Consider the following 22,336-nt stretch of genomic DNA (forward strand, 5'->3'; position numbering starts at 1 on the left):
CTGGGATGTCACACAGCTTCCTGTGATGTCACACAGCATCCTGTGATGTCAAACAGCCCCTGTGATGACACACAGCCCCTTTGTGATGACACAGCGGTCATTATGATATTACACATCCTACCCTGGGATGTCACACAGCCATTCTGTGATGTCACATCCCCTCTGTGATGTCACACAGATACCCTGTGATGGCAGAACCTATTCTATGATGTCACAGCGCCTACTCGATGATGTCACAGGCAACTCACTGATGACACACTACTTCTCTGTGATGTCACAGCCTGCTCTGTGATGTCGCAAAGCCCCTTCATGATATCACAGGGCCAATGATGGGATATCACTCTGTGATACTGTAAAGCTGCTCTGTGATGTCACAGAAGATTCAGTGATGTCATAAAGTCACCATGTGATGTCACAGTCTGTTCTGTGATGTCACATCTGGCTCTATGATGTTACTCACTCACTCTGTGATTTCACATCCCATTCTCTGATATCACAGAGCCACCTTGCGTGATGGCAGAGGCTACTCCATGGCCTCACACCCTACTCTATGACATTGCAGACAGCTCTGTGATGTCACAACACCCTCAGTAATGTCACAAAACCCTCTCTGTGATACCATATTGCCACTCTGTAGTGTCACAGCACACACTGTGACCATACAGCCTGCTCTATGATGTCATACAGTGATGTCATGATGTCACAGCCTGCTCTGTGATGTCACACAGTTACCCCTCTTTGATGCTGTAGTTGCTCAACGACCTGACACAACAAACTCTGTGATGTCATAGCCCAACCTGTGACCTCACACAGCCCACTCTGTGCTGTCACACAGCCCCTTGCTGACATCACAGCTGCTCTGTGCCTCTAGGACACAGCCACAGAGGTGTCGCTGTGACACAGCCCCCTCTGGAACATCCCCCAGCCCCTGCCCGTGCTGAGCCCCTGTCAGCTCTGTCTGTGCCCTGCTGGTGTCCCTGAGCTGCCCTGGCAGTGCCCCAGCCCTGCTGGGCTGTGCACAGGAGCTGCTCCTGGCCAGAGCTGTCTCTCTGCAGCGCTGCCCTTGCCAGGAGCTGCCTCTGGGCCAGGAGCCCAGCCCAGCTCAGCAGCACAGACACAGCACCAGGACTTTAATGACCCTCTGGGGCTTTGGTGCTCTTTGCATCAGACTCAGTCCCTCAGAGTATCCTCAAAGAACTTCTGAAGAACTCCAAATCAGATTCAAACTTCGAACTTTTATTAACTTCTAATGGGTCCCAAGGAGGGACACAACTCATGTGAATGTGTTCCCAGGTTCCAGGTAGAGCAGAACATTGCAGGCAGTGATGACAGCTGGAGACAAACAAGGCAAAGGTGTCTCTGGTGCTGAGCAAACCTGGATGTGTTTCAGGAATGCAAAGGCCCAAGGCCTGAGCCCCAGCCCCTGGCAAGGCAGATCCCGTTCCTCCCTCCTTGCTCAGGGCTCTTCCCGGGATGGGCACTGGCATGTGGGGATGTGCAATGCCAAGGGCAGCACCATGGGGCGGCCCCTGCCAGGCTGCTGGGCAGGGACAAGGAGGCAATGAGGCCCCAGGCCTGCAAGGGTCACTTGTCTCCTGCTCCTGGCTCAGGCCCAGGGCCAGCAGCCATGGCCAAAGTGCTGCCCAAGTTGGCTCTGTCAGTGCCTTGCAGCTGCTGCCCATCCCTGTGCCCTGTGCAGCCCAGGCTGTCCTACGGTGTCCCTGCCCTGCGCCTCTGTCCCTGCAAGCTGTCGTCATCCCCCGGCTGCCCCACCTGGCTGGCCCCTTCCTTTGCTGACAGCTCTGCCTCCTGCCTGCCTCTGCCTGCACACAAAAAGCCTTGGGCTGCTCCAGGCTCCTTCTGCACCCTGCCTTGGGGGAGGAAATTCCTTTCTCTTCATGTCTGGTCCTCCCCAGATGCCCTTGTGTTGTGTTCCACTGCAGTAAGCAGCAAAACAACTCCCCCAGGCCCCAGAGTCTCAGACCTCAGGCAGGCATCGATGACCAACAGGGAAAGGAAGGCAACAGGATGGGTCTTGGTTTAGCAAAGCCCAGGATCCTTTATTGTGCCAGGTACCAAGACAAGAAATGAAGGGGGAGAGGGGGTGGTGGCTTGTCATGGGTTTTATATGACAGGGTAGAGGTGGAGTTTAGGGTTGGATCCAATAGCAGAAGGAGCAGGGCACTGCAAAGGAGTGGATCGGGGAGGACAACCAATGGAAAAATGTGTGGCGGGGACTTTGCAGTAGAATTTGGACCAATGAGGTTACAGAAAAGGAAAAATGTTCTGTGGCCACTCCTTTTTTGACCAGATGGGGTGGAGTGTCTTTTCCTGGGTTTGCAGAGGCACACCCCACAGGGTGGAGGGGCCGAATCCTCTTTAAATCACGCTACTCACTTGATGCTGTCTGTCTGGGTAGAATGCCTGCTTCCTGGGGCCGGGGAACTCCACACCCTTGGTGCCATTATTTCTTTCTCTGGGTGTTTTATACAATGAAGAAAAACTCCAGCCTCTCTGAAACCACCCTTCAATCCCTCTCGGGCTGCTCCTGTTCTGTCCTCATTCTCCACACCACTGAGGCAAGAGCCACCACTTTCTACCTGCTGGTTATGTGATGAGGCGTCCAAACCCCATCTTGGGAGACTTTTGGTTACTTTTCAAGGTCTGTGAAAATGGAAAAATAGTGGTCAACATTATTTTGTCCCACATCTTGCAGTAAAAGAACAGGAGTCGATATCGCTCAACTGAATGAGGGTGGATTTACATTTCTTAGAAGGAGAAATATTTTACAATGATGACAGTGGCACAAAACTGCAACTGTTTTTCCAGAGAACTGGATTCCACATCACAGGAATCATAGGAATTGTCCAAGAGCAGGAGCTTTGTGCAACCTGACCCAGCGAAACTCTCTCTTCCCCAAGGATGGAATTCCTGTTGTGTGGGTTCTCTGATATGCTGGGTGCCCTCACAACGCTTATGGCCAGAATGTCTGCTGAGGGAAGCCAGGCTGCTGCAGGGGCCGGGACCTCACAGCCATCACCATGGCAGCCCTGTTCCCTGGTCCTGGCTCTCCCCTCTCCTCTGCCCCTGCCTTGTCTCTGCTGGCATGAAGAGTTTTGTCATTCATATCTTGTCCCGAAGGTCCTGGGGCCAATGGCTTCCCAGGCAGGCTCCTGGAGCAGAAGTGGCTTTTCAGAGCCCAGGCAGAAATGAGCCCTGAGGCAGCAGCTCTGCAGTGCTGGCCACCAGGCCGGGCTGCCAAGGGAGGCTTCTGGCCATGGCCTGCAAGCAGCTGCTGCTGCCAAGGTGCCTTTGGTGCCTCAGGCTCTGCCTGGCACAGCTCCCAGCACGGCACTCTGCCCTTGTGCCCGAGCCCTTCCCTGTGCTGGGGCTGGCCTGGGGCTTTTCCTTCAGCGGGACCTGCCCTGCTGATGGCACAGGAAAGGCAGTTCCTGCTGGAGCAGGAGGCTCTGCCTGCAATGGGCTCCAACAACTCCAGCCAGGCCCTGTTGACTTCAAAATTGCTTCCTGGAGCACTATATTCAAATAATTGTTATAGTTCCTGTATTGTGGAGTAAATAACTGGTTTTTTAAAAATTTACTCTGTGGTGTAAATAAGGCATGTTATCTAATCATGATCAGAATCAATCAGAGCTGTATTTATATAAATATATCTGGTATTCCATTGTTAATCCTGTGGGACAAATTGAATTAAGGTTCAATACTACCTGTCCAATCTTTTACACCTTTGACAAAGTCTGGGCCTGGGATTCGATCCAGCCGCTCCCAGTCTCCTCTTTCAGAAGGAATTTTAGAAGTCTAGGGGTCCTGCAGGGGTTTGAGGATCCATGGTGGGTGTTGGGTGCCATTTCTCCACCTCCTGACTCAGGAGGAGTTTCTCCAATAAAGAAATGAAGCTTTTGCCTGAAGCTCCCACTGTGCCCATGACAGGAACCCCTGTGAGTGTCTGGGACATCCCTGCTCTTTGGCAGCCTGGGGACTCCTGCAATGTCACCGTGGAGCCCCCGTGAGTGCCTGTGACAGATCAGTGCCTTTGCAGCCCAAGGTGCCCTGGGATGTCACCATGGAATGGCTGTGACTGCCTCTGACCACAGGGCTCTTTACCATCCCCAGAAACCCCTGGGAGGTGTCCATGGAGCCCCTGTCTCTGCCTGTGACATTCCAGCTCTTGAACAGCCTGAAGACTCTTGGAAAGTCCCCATGGAACCCCTCTGAGGGCCTGTGACAAATCTGATCCTTAGCATGGCAACCAGGGCTGGGACCACCTGGGATGCTTGGTTTCCACAGGGTGGGGTTCAGGAATGGGATTCCCCAATTTTCTGGTCCCGCTAAAACCCTGCTGCCGATTGGTAGCCTCCTGCCTCCCATGGAAAGCACAAAAGGCAAAGATCCTGGGCTAGGATAGGAACAATTTATTGGGAACAGCAACAAGATCAGGAACAAACAGGAACAGCAACAATATTGATAACAAAAGGGATAAGAAAAATGGAAAACTACAACTGAGATGACTGTCTCTTCCCAGACACAATTTCCTCCTGCCAAGAAAGGACACTCTTCTCGTAGGAAGATAGAGAGATTCCCTTTCTTGCCCATGGCAATGATCTGAGGTGGGAGTGAATGTAACGACACAGCCATGGCCAAACCCTCATGTTCATCAATCCCACATCATGCCATCGGCAGGGGCAGGAGAAGGGACAGGTGTCTTCCCAGTATGGATCACTGGGAACATGGATCACCAGGACTCTGACCAGCATGGGTCATCCAAAGGGGGATGACACTGCAGCAGTGCATGAAGCTCTTCCTGCAGTTGGGGCATTTGCAGGGCTTCCCTTACTGGTGCCTCTGTTGGTGTCTGGTTAAATTAGAACTGTGGGTGAAGCTCTTCCCACACTTGGGACACTCGTAAGGCCTCTCCCCAGTGTGGATGCGCCAGTGGGTGATGAGGGTGGAGTTTTGCTTGAAGCCCTTCCCACAGTCATGGCAGCGGAAGGGCCTCTCATCAGTGTGGATGCTCTGGTGGGTGACGAGGTGGGAATTCTGCTTGAAGCCCTTCCCGCAGTCAGGGCAGAGGAAGGGCCTCTCATCAGTGTGAATCCTTTGGTGCCTGAGGAGATTGTAGCGGGTCTGAAATCTCTTCTGACACTCAAGACATTCATAGAGCCTCTCCCCGGTGTGGATGCGTTGGTGGGTCACAAGGGTGGATCTGTAGCTGAAGCCCTTCCCACATTTCCCACACTCGTAGGGCCATTCCCCAGTGTGGATCATCTGGTGGCTGATCAGGTGGCTGCTCCACCTGAAGCTCTTCCCACACTCCAAGCACTTGTAGGGCTTCTCCCCATCATGAAGCTGCTCATGGATCACCAGCTCTGATCCCTGGCTGAAGCTCTGTCCACCTTCCTGGCACAGGGTGGGTCTTTCCTCCTCAGAGCACCCTGGGCTGGATTTGGAGCCCCTCCTCCTGCAGTATCTCAGGGAATTTTCTTCCCCACTGGATTCCTGTGCCATGGAGCCACTCAAAACAGCCTCTTCCACAAGGTTCTGCTGTGGAGATTTGTCGTCGCTGGTCTCCATCCTCAGCTCCTTGTCTGGGGAAGGCAGGGCAAGGAGAGGATGGGATTTGCCTCTGTGCCAGAGGGAAGGGGAAGGAGATCCTCCCCGTGCATCCCTGGCAGGACGGCATTGAAAGCAGAGTTGTCCTGCAGCCTTGGGCTGTGCTGGGCAGGGAGATGGAGCAGGAAAGAGAGGGAAATGAGCTGTGACTTCCTCCTCACCTACCTGGTGGTCCCGGGACATCTTCCTCTTCCTCGCAGCCTTCTCCTCCATCTGGCAGTGGTTTGGGGATGGGAAATTCTGTTTTGGGAGGAAAACAAGAGATGAGTGCATTGAGTTTTGTACTGGTTTGAGGGCAAACTAGGGGGAGAGTCTAAGCCAGAATTACAATTTAAGAAGAAAATTAAGATCAAGGCAATGATACAGAAACACTGCCTTAAATGGAAAGAGTCAGGATATAACCTGACACCCTGCTGGTCGGGGTGGTGGTAGCAGTCCCATTAAATGGTGGCTGCAGTCCTGTTGCAGTGATGATCGTGATTCTGTCAAAGCAGTGATCCTGTAGAAGGGTCTGGTCCTCCTCTGAAGTCCAGTGGTGGTGATGGAGCTCTTGTCCTCTGGGAATCCAGTAGGCAAGGTGCTCCTGGTGCCAGAAGCCTCAGCTTATATGCAGGTAGGAATGGTTGGCTCCTCCCCCTGGGCGGAGCATCCCACAATGGGATGATGTCATTTTATCAGTCCTGCAGGGACACTCAATGGCCCATTCACAGAAGAGAGCCCCTGGAGGGCGTAATCAGGGCTGAGTCATGGAAGAGATAAAGAACACTACCCCGCCTGTTTACAACAGTTTCTAAAGGTGGTGATGGAAAACATGCATTTGGTTACATCTTGCACTGCAACCTGAAACAGTGGGGTAATCCCTGCTGCTGGGGTGAACACCACCCCCCCTACCCTAACTGGCTCAGGTGTAAAACCCTCACCCTGAGAAGGCCTCACACACAGGGGACAATGTCACACTTGCCCTGCCCCAGGGGAGGTCTCTGTCCCTGTCACTCTCTTGCCCTCCCCCTTTTTTCTCTTTTATTCCATCTCTCTCTACCTCACATTGACTGTTCAATAAAATCCACTTTGCATTTGGTCTCGTTAGCACCTTAATTGGGGCAGAGGCATCTCTAACAATTTTCTTAACCAGATTGTGTGCAATATTTTGGCACAGTGAGTTCAGGCACTGTTCTCTGACCAAGACAACAGCATGGTTCCCTCCTCTGTGGGAGGAGGGCTCTTTCTTTCCAGAGGAAACTTGGAAACTTGAATGCAGATTCCTCTGTGTGGCTTGGGGGAGAACTGATGAGGAAAATGGCTGTTGTGGGTGGCCAGTGTAAAGAAAATATATTGTTGTCTTTCCATGAAATGTTTGTTAAATCACCGGAGGAAAGGTTGCAAATGTTACCAGGGAGACTGATAAGGTTCATTCACCTCAAGGTTAGGAGCACAAGGCTGCTAAAAGTCCTAGAAGAAGCCCAGCTCAAGTAGCTAAATTCCCAAATAACTCCACCATTCTGAGGCTTGGGGACTTTTCCATATGTGAGAACAATTATTGTCCCTGTCACCTTTGTCACAGCTATACAGATTTTTCCTTCCTTTCAATAATCTCTATTGGGTGAAATTTTCACTTCCATTTCTTTTTTTTTTTTTTTTTAATCAGAACCTTCCAGCAGCTGAGCTGGAGCTGTGCAGGAACCGTGAAACTTGGAATTGCCACAGAATTGCTTCTATTGTTCATTTATTAATGTTTGGGATTTATTTGTGTTTTCCTCACATGTGACTTCTGACAAAATCAAATCTTCATAAAACTGATTTATACAGTATTAAATTTAATTTCTGCCAAGTTTATTTTGTCCAGTGCCCAGGGGATGCTGGAGGGGTCTTTGCGCCTCTCACCCTGGGGGATGCTTGGGAAGGGCTTGGGGGGCGTTGTCCCTCCCACCCCAGGCCATTCTTGAGGGGGTGTCCCTGTCCCCCAGGGGGGCGTCCCTGTCCCTGTCACCCCAGGCCATTCCCCAGGGGGTCTCCATCATTCTCACCCCAGGGAATGCCTGGGGGGTTTCCCTCTCTCTCACCCTCATGTCAAGGGGATGCTCAGGGCAGTCTCGTCCCCTCGTCCTGCAGGATGCTCGAGGGAGTCTCCATCCCTCTGGCCTCGGGAAATGCTTGTGCAGGGCTGGGAACCAGGGGCTCTGTGTCCCTCTCACCGCTGAAGGTGCTCAGGCCTGGGGGGGCTCTCCAACCTTCTTATCCCTGGGGAGGCCAGGGATCCTCAGCAGCCATGAAAGGGGCCACCACCAGAGCCCCAGAGGGATGAGACTGGAAATGGGACACTCCTGGTGCCTTTTTTCATTCACTTTTGCTTTTTGAAGGTTTTTATGGACACCAGGTGACTTCTGGAGATGGACTTGGGCAGAGGACCTTCAGACTCACTGTGCTCATCCCTTGTGTTTCCCGAAACCAGGATTTCCCATTCCCAAACCTTGGCCCAGTGGAGGAGAAGGCTGCAGGGAAGAGAAAGATGCCCTGAGAAACGCAGGCAGGTGAGGAGGAAGTCAGTGTCCCTTTCCCCTTCTCTCCTGCTCCATCTCCCAGCTCAGCATGGCCTGTAGCTGCAGGATAGCCCCTCTGCCTTGGCCATCCTGCTGGGGATGCACTGGGGTTATCTCGTTCCCTTTCCCTTTGGCATGGAGGCAAATTATATCCTCTCCTTGTCCTACCTTCCCCAGAGAAGAAGATGAGGACGGAGACCAGAGAGGACAAATCTTCACAACAGAACCTCATGGAAGAAGCAGTTTTGAAGGACTCCATGGCACAGGAATCGAACGGGGAGGTAAAGCCCAAGAGATCCCACAGGATGAGGGCCTGCAAACCCAGCCCAGGGTGCTCTGAGGAGGAAAGACCCACCCTGTGCCAGGAAGGTGGACAGAGCTTCAGCCAGGGATCAGAGCTGGTGGTCCATGAGCAGCTTCGTGATGGGGAGAAACCACACAAGTGCTTGGAGTGTGGGAAGAGCTTCAGGCAGAGCAGCACCCTGATCCGCCACCAGATGATCCACACCGGGGAATGGGCCTACGAGTGTGGGAAATGTGGGAAGGGCTTCAGCTGCAGATCCACCCTTGTGACCCACCAACACATCCACACTGGGGAGAGGCCCTATGAGTGTCCCCAGTGTCAGAAGAGGTTTCACACCAGCTCCAATCTCCTCCTGCATGAGCAGATTCACTCAGAGGAGAGGCCCTTCCTCTGCCCCGACTGCGGGAAGGGCTTCAAGTACAACTCCCACCTCGCCACCCACCAGCGCATCCACACTGGGGAGAGGCCCTACGAGTGTGCCCAGTGTGGGAAGAGCTTCACCCAGAACTTGCACGTGACCAGACACCAACAGAGGCACCAGAAAGGGAAGCCCTGCAAATGCCCCAACTGCAGGGAGAGCTTTGTGCCTGGCTCCAGCTTCATACCCAATTGGAGGACCCACGTTGGGAAGAGACCTGTGATCCATGTTCAATGTAATCCATGCTGGGAAGACACCTGTCCCTTTTCCTGCCCCTGGAAATGACCTGATGTGGGATGGAAGAACATGAGGTTCTGGCCAGGGCCATGTCATTATATCCAATCCCTCCTCAGGTCATTGCCAGAGGCAGGAAAGGGTCTCTCTCTCCCTGAGGAGAAGGGTGTCCTTCCCAGGCAGGAGGAAATATGTGGCCAGGATGACCCAGTGAGTTGTGTTTTGGTTTTCCCTGTAAATAGATTTTCTTTTCCCTTCTGTCAGCAGTATTGTTTCTGTTCCTGTTTGTCCTTTATCTCGTTGCTGTTCCAAATAAATTGTTCTTATCCCAGCCCAGGATCTTTGCCTTTTGTGCATTCCATGGGAGGCAGGAGGGCAGCGAGCGGCAGCGCGGTTTTAGCGGGAGCAAGAAATTGGGGAATCCCATTCCTAAACTCCAGACTGTGGAAACCGAGCATCCCAGCTGGTCCCAGCCCTGGTGGCCATGGCAACAGCCTTGGCAGCGGGTCCCTGGCTGGGGCTGTGGGAACCTCTTCCCTCTGGTGCCCAGGGACAGGACTGGAGGGAACGGCTGCAGCTGAGTTGGGGCAGGCTCAGCTTGGATCTCAGGAAAAGGTTTTTGCCCAGAGGCTGCTGGGGCAGTGCCCAGGCTCCCCAGGGAAGGCTCCCAGCTCCAGGGCTCTCTGAGCTCCAGCAGCATTTGGACAGCGCTGCCAGGCCGAGGCTGGCATTGTTGGGGTGTCCTGTGCAGGGCCAGCAGTTGGACTCCAGGATCCTGATGGGTCCCTCCCAGCTCAGCCAGTTCTGTGCATCTGGGATCCCATGACCCATTCCAACAGGGTCCAGGTGATGGTTGCCTGCTAAGGATCAGATTTGTCACAGGCCCTCAGAGGGGTTCCATGGGGACTTTCCAAGAGTCTTCAGGCTGTTCAAGAGCTGGAATGTCACAGGCAGAGACAGGGGCTCCATGGACACCTCCCAGGGGTTTCTGGGGATGGTAAAGAGCCCTGTGGTCAGAGGCAGTCACAGCCATTCCATGGTGACATCCCAGGGCACCTTGGGCTGCAAAGGCACTGATCTGTCACAGGCACTCACGGGGGCTCCACGGTGACATTGCAGGAGTCCCCAGGCTGCCAAAGAGCCAGGATGTCCCAGACACTCACAGGGGTTCCTGTCATGGGCACAGTGGGAGCTTCAGGCAAAGCTTCATTTCTTTATTACAGAAACACCTGTTGAGACATGAAGTGGAGAAATTACTTCAAACAGCCACCATGGAACCTCAAATCCCTGCAGGACCCCTAGACTTCTAAAATTCCTTCTAATAGAGGAGACTGGGAGAGGCTGCATCCAATCCCAGCCCCAGGGTTTGTCAAAGGTTTATGTATAAAAGATTGGAGAGGTGGAATTGAACCTTAATGCAATTTGTCCCACACGATTAACGATGGAATACCAGATAAATTTATATAAATACAGCCCTGATGGATTGTGATCATGATTAGTCAGAAACGTCTTAACCACAGTACTGGAATTATAACAGTTATTAGAATATAGTGCTCCAGGAAGCAATTTTGAAGTCAACAGGGCCTTGCTGGAGTTGTTGGAGCCCATTGCAGGCAGAGCCTCCTGCTCCAGCAGGAACTGCCTTTCCTGTGCCATCAGCAGGGCAGGTCCCGCTGCAGGAAAAGCCCCAGGCCAGCCCCAGCACAGGGAAGGGCTCGGGCACAAGGGCAGAGTGCCGTGCTGGGAGCTGTGCCAGGCAGAGCCTGAGGCACCAAAGGCACCTTGGCAGCAGCAGCTGCTTGCAGGCCATGGCCAGAAGCCTCCCTTGGCAGCCCGGCCTGGTGGCCAGCACTGCAGAGCTGCTGCCTCAGGGCTCATTTCTGCCTGGGCTCTGAAAAGCCACTTCTGCTCCAGGAGCCTGCCTGGGAAGCCATTGGCCCCAGCACCTTGGGCACAAGATATTGATGACAAAACTCTTCATCCCAGCAGAGACAAGGCAGGGGCAGAGGAAAGGGGAGAGCATGGCCCAGGGCACAGGGCTGCCATGGTGATGGCTGTGAGGTCACTGCCCCTGCAGCAGCCTGGCTGCCCTCAGCAGACATTCTGGCCAGAAGCGTTGTGAGGGTACCCAGCACACCAGAGAACCCACACAACAGGAAATCTGTCCTTGGGGATGAGGGGGTTTTACTGTGTCAGGCTGCACAAAAGTCCTGCTCTTGTGGAATTCCTGGGGTTGGGAATCCACTTTTCTGGAAAAACAGTTGCAGTTTTGTGCCACTCTCATAATTGGAAAATATTTCCTCGTTTTAACAAAAATAAATCCACCCTCATTCAGTTTAAAGACATTGACCCCTGTTCTGTCACTGCAAGATTTGGGAGAAAATAACTTTGACCACTTTTTTTCTATTTTCACAGACCTTGAAGAGGACCAAAAAATCTCCCAAGATGGGGTTTGGAGGCCTCATCACATAACCAGGATGTAGAGTCTGATAGCTCTGGGCCCAGTGGTGTGGAGACTGAGGACAGAACAGGAGTAGTCTGAGAGGGCTGGAAGGGTGGTTTCAGAGAGCCTGGAGCTTTTCTTCAAAGAGGATATAAGCATGAGAAGGCAATAATGGCACCAAGGGCACCTGGGGAGGCCCAGACTGGACATGAAGAGAAAGGAATTTCCCTGCCAGGGCAGGGCTGTGGTGCAACACGTCCCCCAGAAGGAGGCTGGAGCAGCCCAAGGCTTTATGTGGGCAGGCAGAGGCAGGCAGGAGGCAGAGCTGTCAGCAAAGGAAGGGGCCAGCCAGGTGGGGCAGCCGGGGGATGACGACAGCCTGCAGGGACAGAGGCACAGGGCAGGGACACCGTAGGACAGCCTGGGCTGCACAGGGCACAGGGATGGGCAGCAGCTGCAAGGCCCTGACAGAGCCAACTTGGGCAGCACTTTGGCCATGGAAGACAGAAAGAGCACCAAAGCCCCAGAGGGTCATTAAAGTCCTGCTGCTGTGTCTGTGCTGCTGAGCTGGGCCGGGCTCCTGGCCCAGAGGCAGCTCCTGGCAAGGGCAGCGCTGCAGAGAGACAGCTCTGGCCAGGAGCAGCTCCTGTGCACAGCCCAGCAGGGCTGGGGCACTGCCAGGGCAGCTCAGGGACACCAGCAGGGCACAGCCAGAGCTGACAGGGGCTCAGCACTGGCAGGGGCTGGGGGATGTCCCAGAGGGGGCTGTGTCACAGCGGCACCTCTGTGGCTGTGTCATGGAGGCACAGGGCAGCTGTGATGTCAGCAAGGGGCTGTGTGACAGCACAGAGTGGGCTGTGACATCATGGCATGGCTGTAGGACATCATAGGGCAGGCTGTGAGGTCAAAGTGTGTGCTGTGACATTAGAGAGTGGCAGCATGACATAACAGAGAGGTTTTTGTGACATCACTCAGAGGGTTGTGACATCACAGAGCTGTCTGTGACATCATGGAGTAGAGTATGAGGCCATAGAGCAGATCCGGACGTAACAGCTGGTGGCTCTGTGACATCAGCGAGTGGGTTGTGACATCACTAGGTGGCTGTGTAACATCCTAGAGAAGACTGTGACATCACAGAACAGACTGTGACATCCCAAAGCAACTTTCTGACATCACAGAGTCTTCTGGGACATCACAATGCAGCTGCATGACATTCCAGGGTGACATCCCAGAATTGGCTCTGTGAGAAAATAAGGGTGCTGTATGACATCCCAGAGTGGACTGTGACATCACAGGTGGCTGTGTTACATCATAGGGTGCTCTGTGACATCACAGGATGATGTATGAGATCACAGGTGGCTGTGTGACATTCGAGGGGCTGTGTGACATCACAGGGTGGCTGCTTGTCCCTGCTCAGCAGCCTGGCAGGGGCCGCCCCATGGTGCTGCCCTTGGCATTGCACATCCCCACATGCCAGAGCCCATCCCGGGAAGAGCCCTGAGCAAGGAGGGAGGGACAGGATGTGCCTTGCCAGGGGCTGGGGCTCAGGCCTTGGCCCTTTGCATTCCTGAAACACATCCAGGTTTATTCAGCACCAGAGACACCTTTGCCTTGTTTGTCCCCAGCTGTCATCACTGCCTCCAGTGTTCTGCTCTGACTGGAACCTGGGGACACTTTCTCAGTCATCTCCCTCAGTGGGACCCATTAAAACTTCAAGAAACTTTGGAGTTTCAATTTAACTTTGAGTTCTGGAGAAGTCTTTGGAAGGCTCTCTCAGGGACTGAGTCTGATGTAAACAACACCCAAGTCCCAAGAGGGTCATTAAAGTCCTTGTGCTGTGTCTGTGCTGCTGAGCTTTAAAGGAACAGCTCTTCCCAGGACCAGCTCCTCTCCCAGCCCAGCAGGGCTGAGGGCTCTGCCTGCAGGCACTGAGGGGACAGGAGGCAGGCAGAGACAGGCTGAGGAAGTCATTGAGATGAAACTTCACTGGGGCAAAGATCTTCACAGCCCTCCACATGGTGAGTCAGTGGATGCAGGGCAATGTCCCCTGTGCTCCTGGAGGGATCTCCTGAAGCCAGCACACCCCACAGCCTGAGGGATGTGCCAGGACGACTCTCCCAATTTCTCTGTGGCAGAGCAGCAGGACGAGGAGGATGTGCTGCAGAGCAGGGCTGCCCTGGGCACCATCAGAGGGACTGGGCAAGACGGCTCCTGCTGCCAGGGATGGCTGCGGGGTCTGAAGCTGGGGCTGCAGCCAGGGCTGCCCAGGGCTGTCCTGCAGAGCAGGTCCTGCAGCCCTCAGAGCTCTTGGCCAGCCCAGGGGATGTGCCACCTGCCAGGGGCAGCTCTCAGCCTGCCTGGCAGCTCCCCATGGACAGGTCAGGGGAGCTGTGGGGGCAAGGAGTGACTCCTGCCAGGGCAGGTCCTGCAGCTGTGGAGAGGGTGCTGTGTGGGCCAGGGCTGCTCAGAGCTCCAGCTCGTGCCCAGCTCATTCCTGAGGGGACTTTTCATGAGCTCATTCAGGGCAGGGCTTTCCTGCTTGGGTCTCTGCTTTCCTGAATCTGTGCTCCCACTTTTCCCTGGCTCAGCTTGGTGGCAAGGGAAACTCAGCTGTGCAGGGCAGAACAGGGGGTGAGGCTCTTAAACCATCACCCTGAGTTTTCCTGGGAACCTCAGCAAGTGCCCCCCCCGCTCCCCAGCCTCCAGGCCCATCCAGCATCAGCTTTCCATGGTGCCCAGGCTGGGGGAGCTGTTCTTTAATCCCTGCAGCCCTGAGCAGCTGCAGGGCAGAGCTGGCCCAGGGGCTGGGCTGGGCTCTGGCAGCTCTGGCAGGGAAGCAGCCCGGGGCCACAGGAGCAGCTCGGGCTGGGACAGCTCCAGCAGCAGAGCCGTGGGCAGGGAGGGAGGGAGGCAGTGCAGAGGGAAGCCCTGCTGCAGGGCAGATGTGGCACTGCCAGCCCTGCCATGCAGGGCAGACACTGCCCTGAGCAGCACAGCTCTCGTGTCCCCTCCCAGCCAGCACAGCCCTCAGCCCGGGGGCTCAGGGCCCTCAGTCCCTCGTGGGCTGGCAGAGCAGCAGCAGAGATAAAGGGCATCTCTCCTGCCATGTGCCCATTCCCTGTTGACAGGGCCTGAGGGCCACTGCCCTGCCCTGGTGCTGCCCGGCAGGGGCTGGGCAGGGCTGGGCAGGGAAAGGCTTTTCCTCAGGCCCGGCTTTCTCTCTCCTTGCCTTGCCCAGGTGCTCCTGGCATTGCTGAGGGGCTCTCTGGGATGGTAGTTCCAGCTGCAGGGTCAGGCCCAGCCCTTGGGCTCCTCCTGTGCAGGCTGAGCTCAGCAATGGGGTGTCCCAGCTCCCTGTGCCCGGGGAGCTCTGGGCAGGGCAGGCTGGCAATGAGCCAACTCTCCTCAAGCAGTGCCATGGACAGGACCCTTGGTGTGTCCTTGGGATGCCATCCAAGCTGTGAGCTGCCTCCAGGGGACACTGAGGGACAGGAGTGTCCTTGGCCAGAGTGGGGCTGAGACTCTGAGGAAGGCTGAGCCAGTTTGCTCTGCTGTGGGTCCCTCTGCTCTCAGCTGTGTCAGGCTGATTTCCAGGGGAGCACAGGGACTCCCCTGGATCTCAGAAATGGCAGCTGGGGACAGATGGGGTGACAGAGCAACTCCCCTCACCCTTCACTGAGTCACAGCCACTGCTCTTGCATTGCTCAGTTCTCTCTGATCTCCCTGGGCACAGCAGGAAACCCTCTCAAACTGCCTTTGGCTGTCACCATTCCTTAGCCCTTGGACAGGAGATGCAGCAGAGCTCCTCTGACTCAGGAGCAGTTTGGGCTGATGAAATCCAAGCCCAGGACTGGCCCCTGTCCCTGTTCCCATGACCCCACTGCTGCAAAGCAAAGCTGACCCCTTGGTGTCCATGGGCAGAGCCCCTGCTCATCACAGCAACGGGGCCAGATCCCAGCAGAGCTCCAGGCACAGGGCTGAAGGAAGGGCTCTGAGAAAAGGAAAATTGGATGGCACAGAGCAGCAGGGGCAGAGCTGGGAGAAAGGGCTTGAACATTGTTTAGCAAAGTCAGCCCTGACTCGTCACTGTGTCCTCCTTGAACAGGACTGCATGGCCAGCCACAGCAAATGTCCAACAGCAGCTCCATCAGCCACTTCCTCCTGCTGGCATTGGCAGACACGCGGCAGCTGCAGCTCCTGCACTTCTGCCTCTTGCTGGGCATCTCCCTGGCTGCCCTCCTGGCCAACGGCCTCATCATCAGCGCCGTAGCCTGCGGCCACCACCTGCACACGCCCATGTTCTTCTTCCTGCTCAACCTGGCCCTCAGCGACCTGGGCTCCATCTGCACCACTGTCCCCAAAGCCATGCACAATTCCCTCTGGGACACCAGCAACATCTCCTACTCAGGATGTGCAGCACAACTCTTTCTTTTGTATTTCTTCCTATCAGCAGAGTATTTTCTCCTGACCATCATGCGCTACGACCGCTACGTGTCCATCTGCAAACCCCTGCACTACGAGACCCTCCTGGGCAGCAGAGCTTGTGCCCACATGGCAGCAGCTGCCTGGGCCAGTGCCTTTCTCTATTCATTGCTGCACGCAGCCAATACATTTTCTCTGCCCCTGTGCCATGGCAATGCCCTGGGCCAGTTCTTCTGTGAAATCCCCCAGATCCTCAAGCTCTCCTGCTCACACTCGTATTACAGGGAACTTGGTCTCATGGTTGTTAGCTCCTGTTTAGGTTTTGGCTGTTTTGTGTTCATTGTTTTCTCCTATGTGCAGATCTTCAGGGCTGTGATGAGGATCCCCTCTGAGCAGGGACGGCACAAAGCCTTTTCCACCTGCCTTCCTCACCTGGCCGTGGTCTCCCTGTTCCTCAGCACTGCAGTGTTTGCCCATGTGAAGCCTCCCTCCATCTCTTCCCCATCCCTGGATCTAGCCCTGTCAGTTCTGTACTTGGTGGTGCCTCCAGCATTGAACCCCCTCATCTACAGCCTGAGGAACCAGGTGCTCAAGGAAACAGTGGGAAGACTGATGACTGGATGCTTTTCGGGAACGTTAAAGTGCTGGAAAATAACTGCAAATCATTTGCAATAAAAATTATCTTTGATACTTTTTGTTGGTTTCATTTTGGAGATTCTTTTTCTCTGTTTTACTTTTTTCATATTGTTATCAATGATAAGTCATGGTTTGTGCCATAACTCATCTTGTTTCTCTCCACCTTCCCTGTGGCCACAGACAGCATCAATGAGAGGCTGCACTCTCGGTGGCTTTATAGGAAATAAAGGAGCACCGAGCACAGTTTTCTGTAGAGATGCCCTTTTGTTGCCTTCTCTGGAGCTGCAGCAGCAATGTCTGTGTGCAGAGCTGGGGCAGATCAGTGCTGGCACAGCAGCTGTGCCCAGCAGCAGCAGCAGCAGCACTTGGTGTTGCCAGTGCTGCTGCCGCCGTGGCCCTGCCCCGCTGCCCTGGTGGCCCTGGTGTTGCTGCAGGGCCTGAGTGCTCTCGGGGCCGGGCACAGTCCTGGGGGTGGCAGTGGCGGGGCTGCAGCAGGGACAGGCCATGGGCACTGCTGGGGCAGCGCTGACGCCTCAGGCCAGGGCCTGGCCGCTCCAGGCTCCTTGCCCAGGCTCTCTCAAGAACACGGCCAGGCCAATGCTCAGCACAGAAAAGCCCCAGGGTGAGCAGCCCCAGGCTGGCCGTGGGCAGGCTGGGGGCAAACAGCATGGCTGGGGCTCTGCAAGGGCCCTGGGGGAGACGGGAAGGAGCAGCAGAGCAGGGGCTGATCCATCCCCAGTGCGCTGCACAGCCCAGGGCAGCGTCCCAGAGCGTCCTGATGGAGCTGCCAACAACATCCCCCCTCTGCAGCCCTGGCCTCTCCCCCAGCTCACACAGGTGCCGCATCCTTGCAGGCACAGCCACGGCAGCACTGGCTCAGGAGCCCCTGTTTGCATTGCACAGAGCAGGCAGGAGCAGCCCCATGCTGCTGCTGTGGGGACATGAACCTGAGGGAGCACAAATGCCATCAGCCCCTGGGGCCAGCAAGGGCTGGGGGACACCAGGGAAACCACTCAGCTTTGTCCTGGCCTCTGCAGTCAGCCAGAAAGTTTGATCCTATGAGCTGGGAGTGTCTTGTCCCACTGCAGACACTGTTGGTCAGAGCCAGGGCTGCCTGGCAGCCACCCCCAAACTGCCCTGAGCATTTCCTTGGCTTCACCTCTGCTTTCTTTACTCTTCCCGCCACAAATTTCTTCCTTTTGCCGCCCCTGTTCCCTCCCCTGTAAACAGCCCATCCCTGTTTGCCCTTTCCTCTCTGGCCCCACTCCCCATTCCAGTTCCTGACTTGGCACCATGGGAACATCCCTTGGGGAGCAGGATCATCCTCCAAGTGCTGCAGGAATTGTCTGCAGGCTCCTGCAGTGCCTGGTGCTGCTCCCTTGCCAGAGGCACCCCAGGCCGGGGGGCACATCTGGGCTGCTGTGTCTGCCTGTGGGGCTCCCTGTTCTGGGCAATGAGGAGGAGCTGCAGAGGCTCTGCAGGACTGACAGGATGGGCTTTGGGGCTGGCAGGAGAAGCTCAGGGACCTGGGCTGCTGGAGCTTCTGAAGAGGAGGCCCAGGGCTCATCCTGCAACTGCTGCAAGGGTGGTTTCAGAGAATCCCAGAATCATCAAGACTGGAAAAGACCTTGGAGATCATCAAGTCCAACCTGTGCCCTGACACCAACTTGTCCCTCCTGAGCCTCCTCTTTTCCTAGATAAACAACCCCAGCTCTCTCACCCATCCCTTACAGGCCTTGTGCTCCAGATCCCTCACCAGCCTTGTTGCCCTTCTCTGGACACACTCCAGCCCCTCCATTCCATGTCTTTCCTAAATTGGGGGTCCACAACTGGACACGGCACTTGAGGTGCTGCCCAACCAGTGCTGAGCACAGGGGAAGAATCACTGCCCTGTTCCTGCTGGCCACACCATTCCTGATCCAAGCCAGGAGCTATTGGCCTTCTTGGCCACCTGGGCACACTGCTGCCTCATGTCCAGCCTGCTGTCCATCAGTCCCTGCAGGTCCCTTTCTGCCTGGCTGCTGTCCAGCCACTCTGTCCCCAGCCTGTAGCACTGCAGGGGTTGTTGTGGCCAAAGTGCAGGACCCAGCACTTGGACTTGTTCAACCTCACCTTGCTGGATTTGGGCCCTGGATCCATCCTGTCCAGGGCCCTGTGCAGAGACCTCCTGCCCTCCAGCAGATCTGCACTTGCACCCAGCTTGGTGTCATATGAAAATTTGCTGGTGCTGGACTCAATCCCCTCATGCAGATCATCATTGCAGATATTGAAATCCATGCTGGCTGGCTCTGATCCCTCAGCCATCCTGTGGGTGCCCTGTGATGGCTCTCAAGCTGATCTGTTCTATAACCTTGCCAGGCACCCAGGTCAGGCTGACAGGCCTGGAGTTCCCCAGATCCTCCTTCCAGCCCCTCTTGGGGATGGGCTCACATTGGCACCTCCACTCCTCTGGGACCTCCCTGCTGAGCCAGGACTGATGGTAAATAAATGATGGAGAGCAGCTTGGGGAGCTCATCCACCAGCTCCCTTAAGCCCCTAGGATGGATCCCATCTGCTCCCAGAGACACCTGTGAGCACCTGAGTGGATCAGCAGGTCCCCAGCTGCTTCCTCCTGGATTCCAGAGGGCTGTTCTGCTCCCTGTGCCCATCTACCAGTGTGCCCTACTTGTCCTGAGGGCAACCTGTCCTAATATTGAACATTGAGACAAACAAGGTGTTAAGTAGCTCAGCCTTTTCCTTATATTTAGTTATTTTATTCTCCACTGCGTCCAATAAAACGTAGAGGTTCTCCTTATCCCTCCTTTTGCCATTAATTTTTATTTTTTTTTTTTTTAATAGAAGCCACCATGTGAAGTTCTAACTGAGTTATCACCGCTCCACTTTTCTTTCTGTGTAACCTAACATCATCCTTGGAAACTTCCTGAGTTTTAAGTAATTTTTTCCCATGAGTCCCCACAAAAGCTCCATGGGCAGCCAGGACAGTAATTTTTCTCACCAGCTCATCTTTTGCCATACACTCCAGCCTGCTCCTTTCTTCTTAAGATTATTTTCTTGAAATGACTCTCTCCTTCCTGGACCCTATTGTTTTTAAGGGCTGTTTCCCTTTAAAAGATCAGTACCTGATTCAATACTCCCCAAATCAGCATCCTAAACAGGCCAAAGTCTGCCCTTCCTAATTTTAGTGCAGAAGTTTTGTTGCTGCCCCTCCTGCTTACCCAGAATATTGAAAACTTGATTATTTCATGGTCACTGTGCCCCAGGCAACCTCTGACCCCCACATCTGCCACCAGCCCTTCTCTGTTTGTGAAAAGCAGGAGACAGAGCTTTCCTTGGCCTATGGAGTGTTACCAGAAATTTGGTAAAACAGAAAACTCCATAACCCCAATGTAGCATTAAGAAGCAGCATTCTTTATTCAGACGGATGCACAGGGGATAGCTCCTCCCAAAGCTGTGCATGCTGAGTACAGGAAAGTTTCTGTTTCTTTTCTGTATTTTGCACACATATTCATTGATTGTCCTGGACTAAGCACTCATATGATAATCATTTCCCAGAATCATTAAAATATTTTCCCTCCCCTTTAGCCATGCATTCTTCTGTCCTGGGGGTCTCTCTGGTGGTTCCAGGTGCTCATGGACCCCAATGTTCCAGTGGGCCTGGCTGAGCTAGCAGGACACTGAGGCTGGTGAACTTCCAGTTCCCCTTCTCACACAATGGGCATTGTGTGGTTTCCATAGGCCTGGGGTTTTGGAGAACAAGCTCCAGGTGTGAGCTCACCTGGTGGAGACAATTGATCATCTGGGAACATGAGGTCACAGAGTGGGCTGTGACATCACAGAGTAGGGTATGTGAGGTCATCGAGCAGCTATGACATCATAGACTGCCTCTGTGACATCAAAGAACTAGCTGTGACATCACAGGACAGTGGTCTGACATCACAGAGCAGACTATGACATCACAGAGTTGGCTGTGACATCAGAGACCAGCTGTGTGACATTAGAGAATGAGCTGTGACCTCACAGAGCAGGTTGTGACATCCCAGAGGGGCTGTGTGACATCCCAGGAGGGCTGTGTGAGGTCACTGGGTTGCTCACTCAGCCCCAGCTCCCCCTCACAGTTTCTCCCAACAACTCCAATGCTGTTCATGCCCAGCGGGGTCCCTGTCCCGTGGTATCCCCCCGCTCCACCTGGAGCCACAGCCTCCAGCAAAGGATGTTCCACAGGATCCAGCCCAGAGCCTGACATGGGGACAAGGGGCCAGGGCTGTGTGACCAGGACATCAAGGACGTGGATGATCCAGGTCACTGTGGCCTGGTTTGGGTTTCCCAGGGCAGGAAAGATGTCTGGCAGCTGGAGCAGGGTTAGGGAAGGGCCTCCAAGGTGGGGCTGGAGCCCTTGGGCTGTGAGCAGAGGCTGAGGGAGCTGGGCTTGTCCAGCCTGGAGCAGGGAAGGCTGAGGGGCTCTTCATCCCAGCCTGGCAGTGCCAGCCAGGAGGGGATGGAGAACACAGAGCTAGGCTCTTCACCGGGGGGCCTGGTGGGAGACAAAAGCCAGTGGGTGGAAGGGGAAAGAGGGGAGATCAGCCAGGACAGGAGGAGATTAAATGAGTCAGGCTGGTTTCAGCATTTCCTCAACACCAAAAGCAGCCTGAGCCCCTTCTCCATCCACCACTGACAGCTTTGCAAATCAGGAATTCTTTGAGCTGCTTTGCCCCCACTCCAGGATGAGCATCCTGATACAAGAGATTTAATGGACCTGGCCCCAGTGCTGAGCCCTGGGGACACCCCTGGATGTGACTCCATTCCTCAGCTGCTCTGAGTTCCAGAGTTTGGATGAGGGAAATGGCAGTGTGATAAATGAATATGAGTAGTGCTAACAATACTTAAATTTTAGAAGAAGTAATAGAGGAAAAGGATATGTTATTAGTGTCACAAAACAAATGTTTTCAGATGTTAATGAGAAAATAGGATCCTGGATGTAGTTCGACATAAGGAACATTCCAAAATGGAATAGGCCTCAGGATAACTAGAGAATCAGCCTTGAAATGGCTGAAAATGGGATGATTCCAGGTATCTACGAAATAGTAAGGCTTTTTTTGGAATATAATGCTGGCTTCTATAACACAAGACTTGGGGCACATGTGCAATGAGTGGGGTTGCTCAAAGGACAGTGATGATGAGGAGAAGCCTTCATCGGATGTGAGCACCAAAGAGCCAGAAGACCCCTGAGCAACAAGCAGAGCATGTGCTGTGCAGTATAGTGACATAAATTTCAAGAATAGAAAATAGGAGGAGATTTGCAGGGAAAAAAGTGATGAATATGTATTAGCATACAGGATATAAATTGTGTTTGGATTCCTATTCTTTTTGTACATGAGGCAGGGTGAGAAAAACCCCGCCCATGCCCTGATCAATTGGTTTTGCTTATCCTTTATGGGAACCACTGCCAAATTTTTTTGTACCTGCTTGATTGTATTTGATGGTATTATTTTATATATGATTGCTGCTCAATTAAAATTGCTGCTAAATTGAACTTTGTTGTTTATTGAATTAGACATATAGAACGTCATTCATAACAGTGGGGAAGTGATAGGGACAAAGTCTGATAGATTGTCAGCCATAAAAGGTCTTGATTTTCATATCTATTCCGACAGCATTACAGGGTGCTCGGGGTCAATATCAATTGGACATTGCTGATATCAATCTATAAACAG

The 22,336-nt window shown here is 54.0% G+C and overlaps 1 protein-coding gene across 1 annotated transcript; it reads left to right on the forward strand.

Annotated features, from left to right (window-relative positions):
• The first annotated feature begins 8,353 nt into the window (after positions 1-8,353).
• LOC135291575 (olfactory receptor 14A16-like) lies at positions 8,354-20,303 on the forward strand. The gene is made up of 4 exons (XM_064405856.1): positions 8,354-8,449; positions 8,837-8,986; positions 15,687-16,589; positions 20,250-20,303. Exons 1-4 carry the CDS (start codon positions 8,354-8,356, stop codon positions 20,301-20,303), a joined length of 1,203 nt encoding a protein of 400 aa, XP_064261926.1.
• Positions 20,304-22,336: the final 2,033 nt, after the last annotated feature.

Source organism: Passer domesticus (assembly GCF_036417665.1).
Source record: "Passer domesticus isolate bPasDom1 chromosome 8 unlocalized genomic scaffold, bPasDom1.hap1 SUPER_8_unloc_1, whole genome shotgun sequence".
Lineage (NCBI taxonomy): Eukaryota > Metazoa > Chordata > Aves > Passeriformes > Passeridae > Passer > Passer domesticus.

Coding starts and splice junctions, on each gene's coding strand:
- LOC135291575 (XM_064405856.1), top strand. CDS start 8,354: ATGAGGACGGAGACCAGAGAGGACAAATCTTCACAACAGAACCTCATG. Junction 8,450..8,836: donor CACAGGAATCGAACGGGGAG/GTAAAGCCCAAG, acceptor CTGCATGAGCAG/ATTCACTCAGAGGAGAGGCC. Junction 16,590..20,249: donor ACCAGGTGCTCAAGGAAACA/GTGGGAAGACTG, acceptor TGGTGGTTCCAG/GTGCTCATGGACCCCAATGT.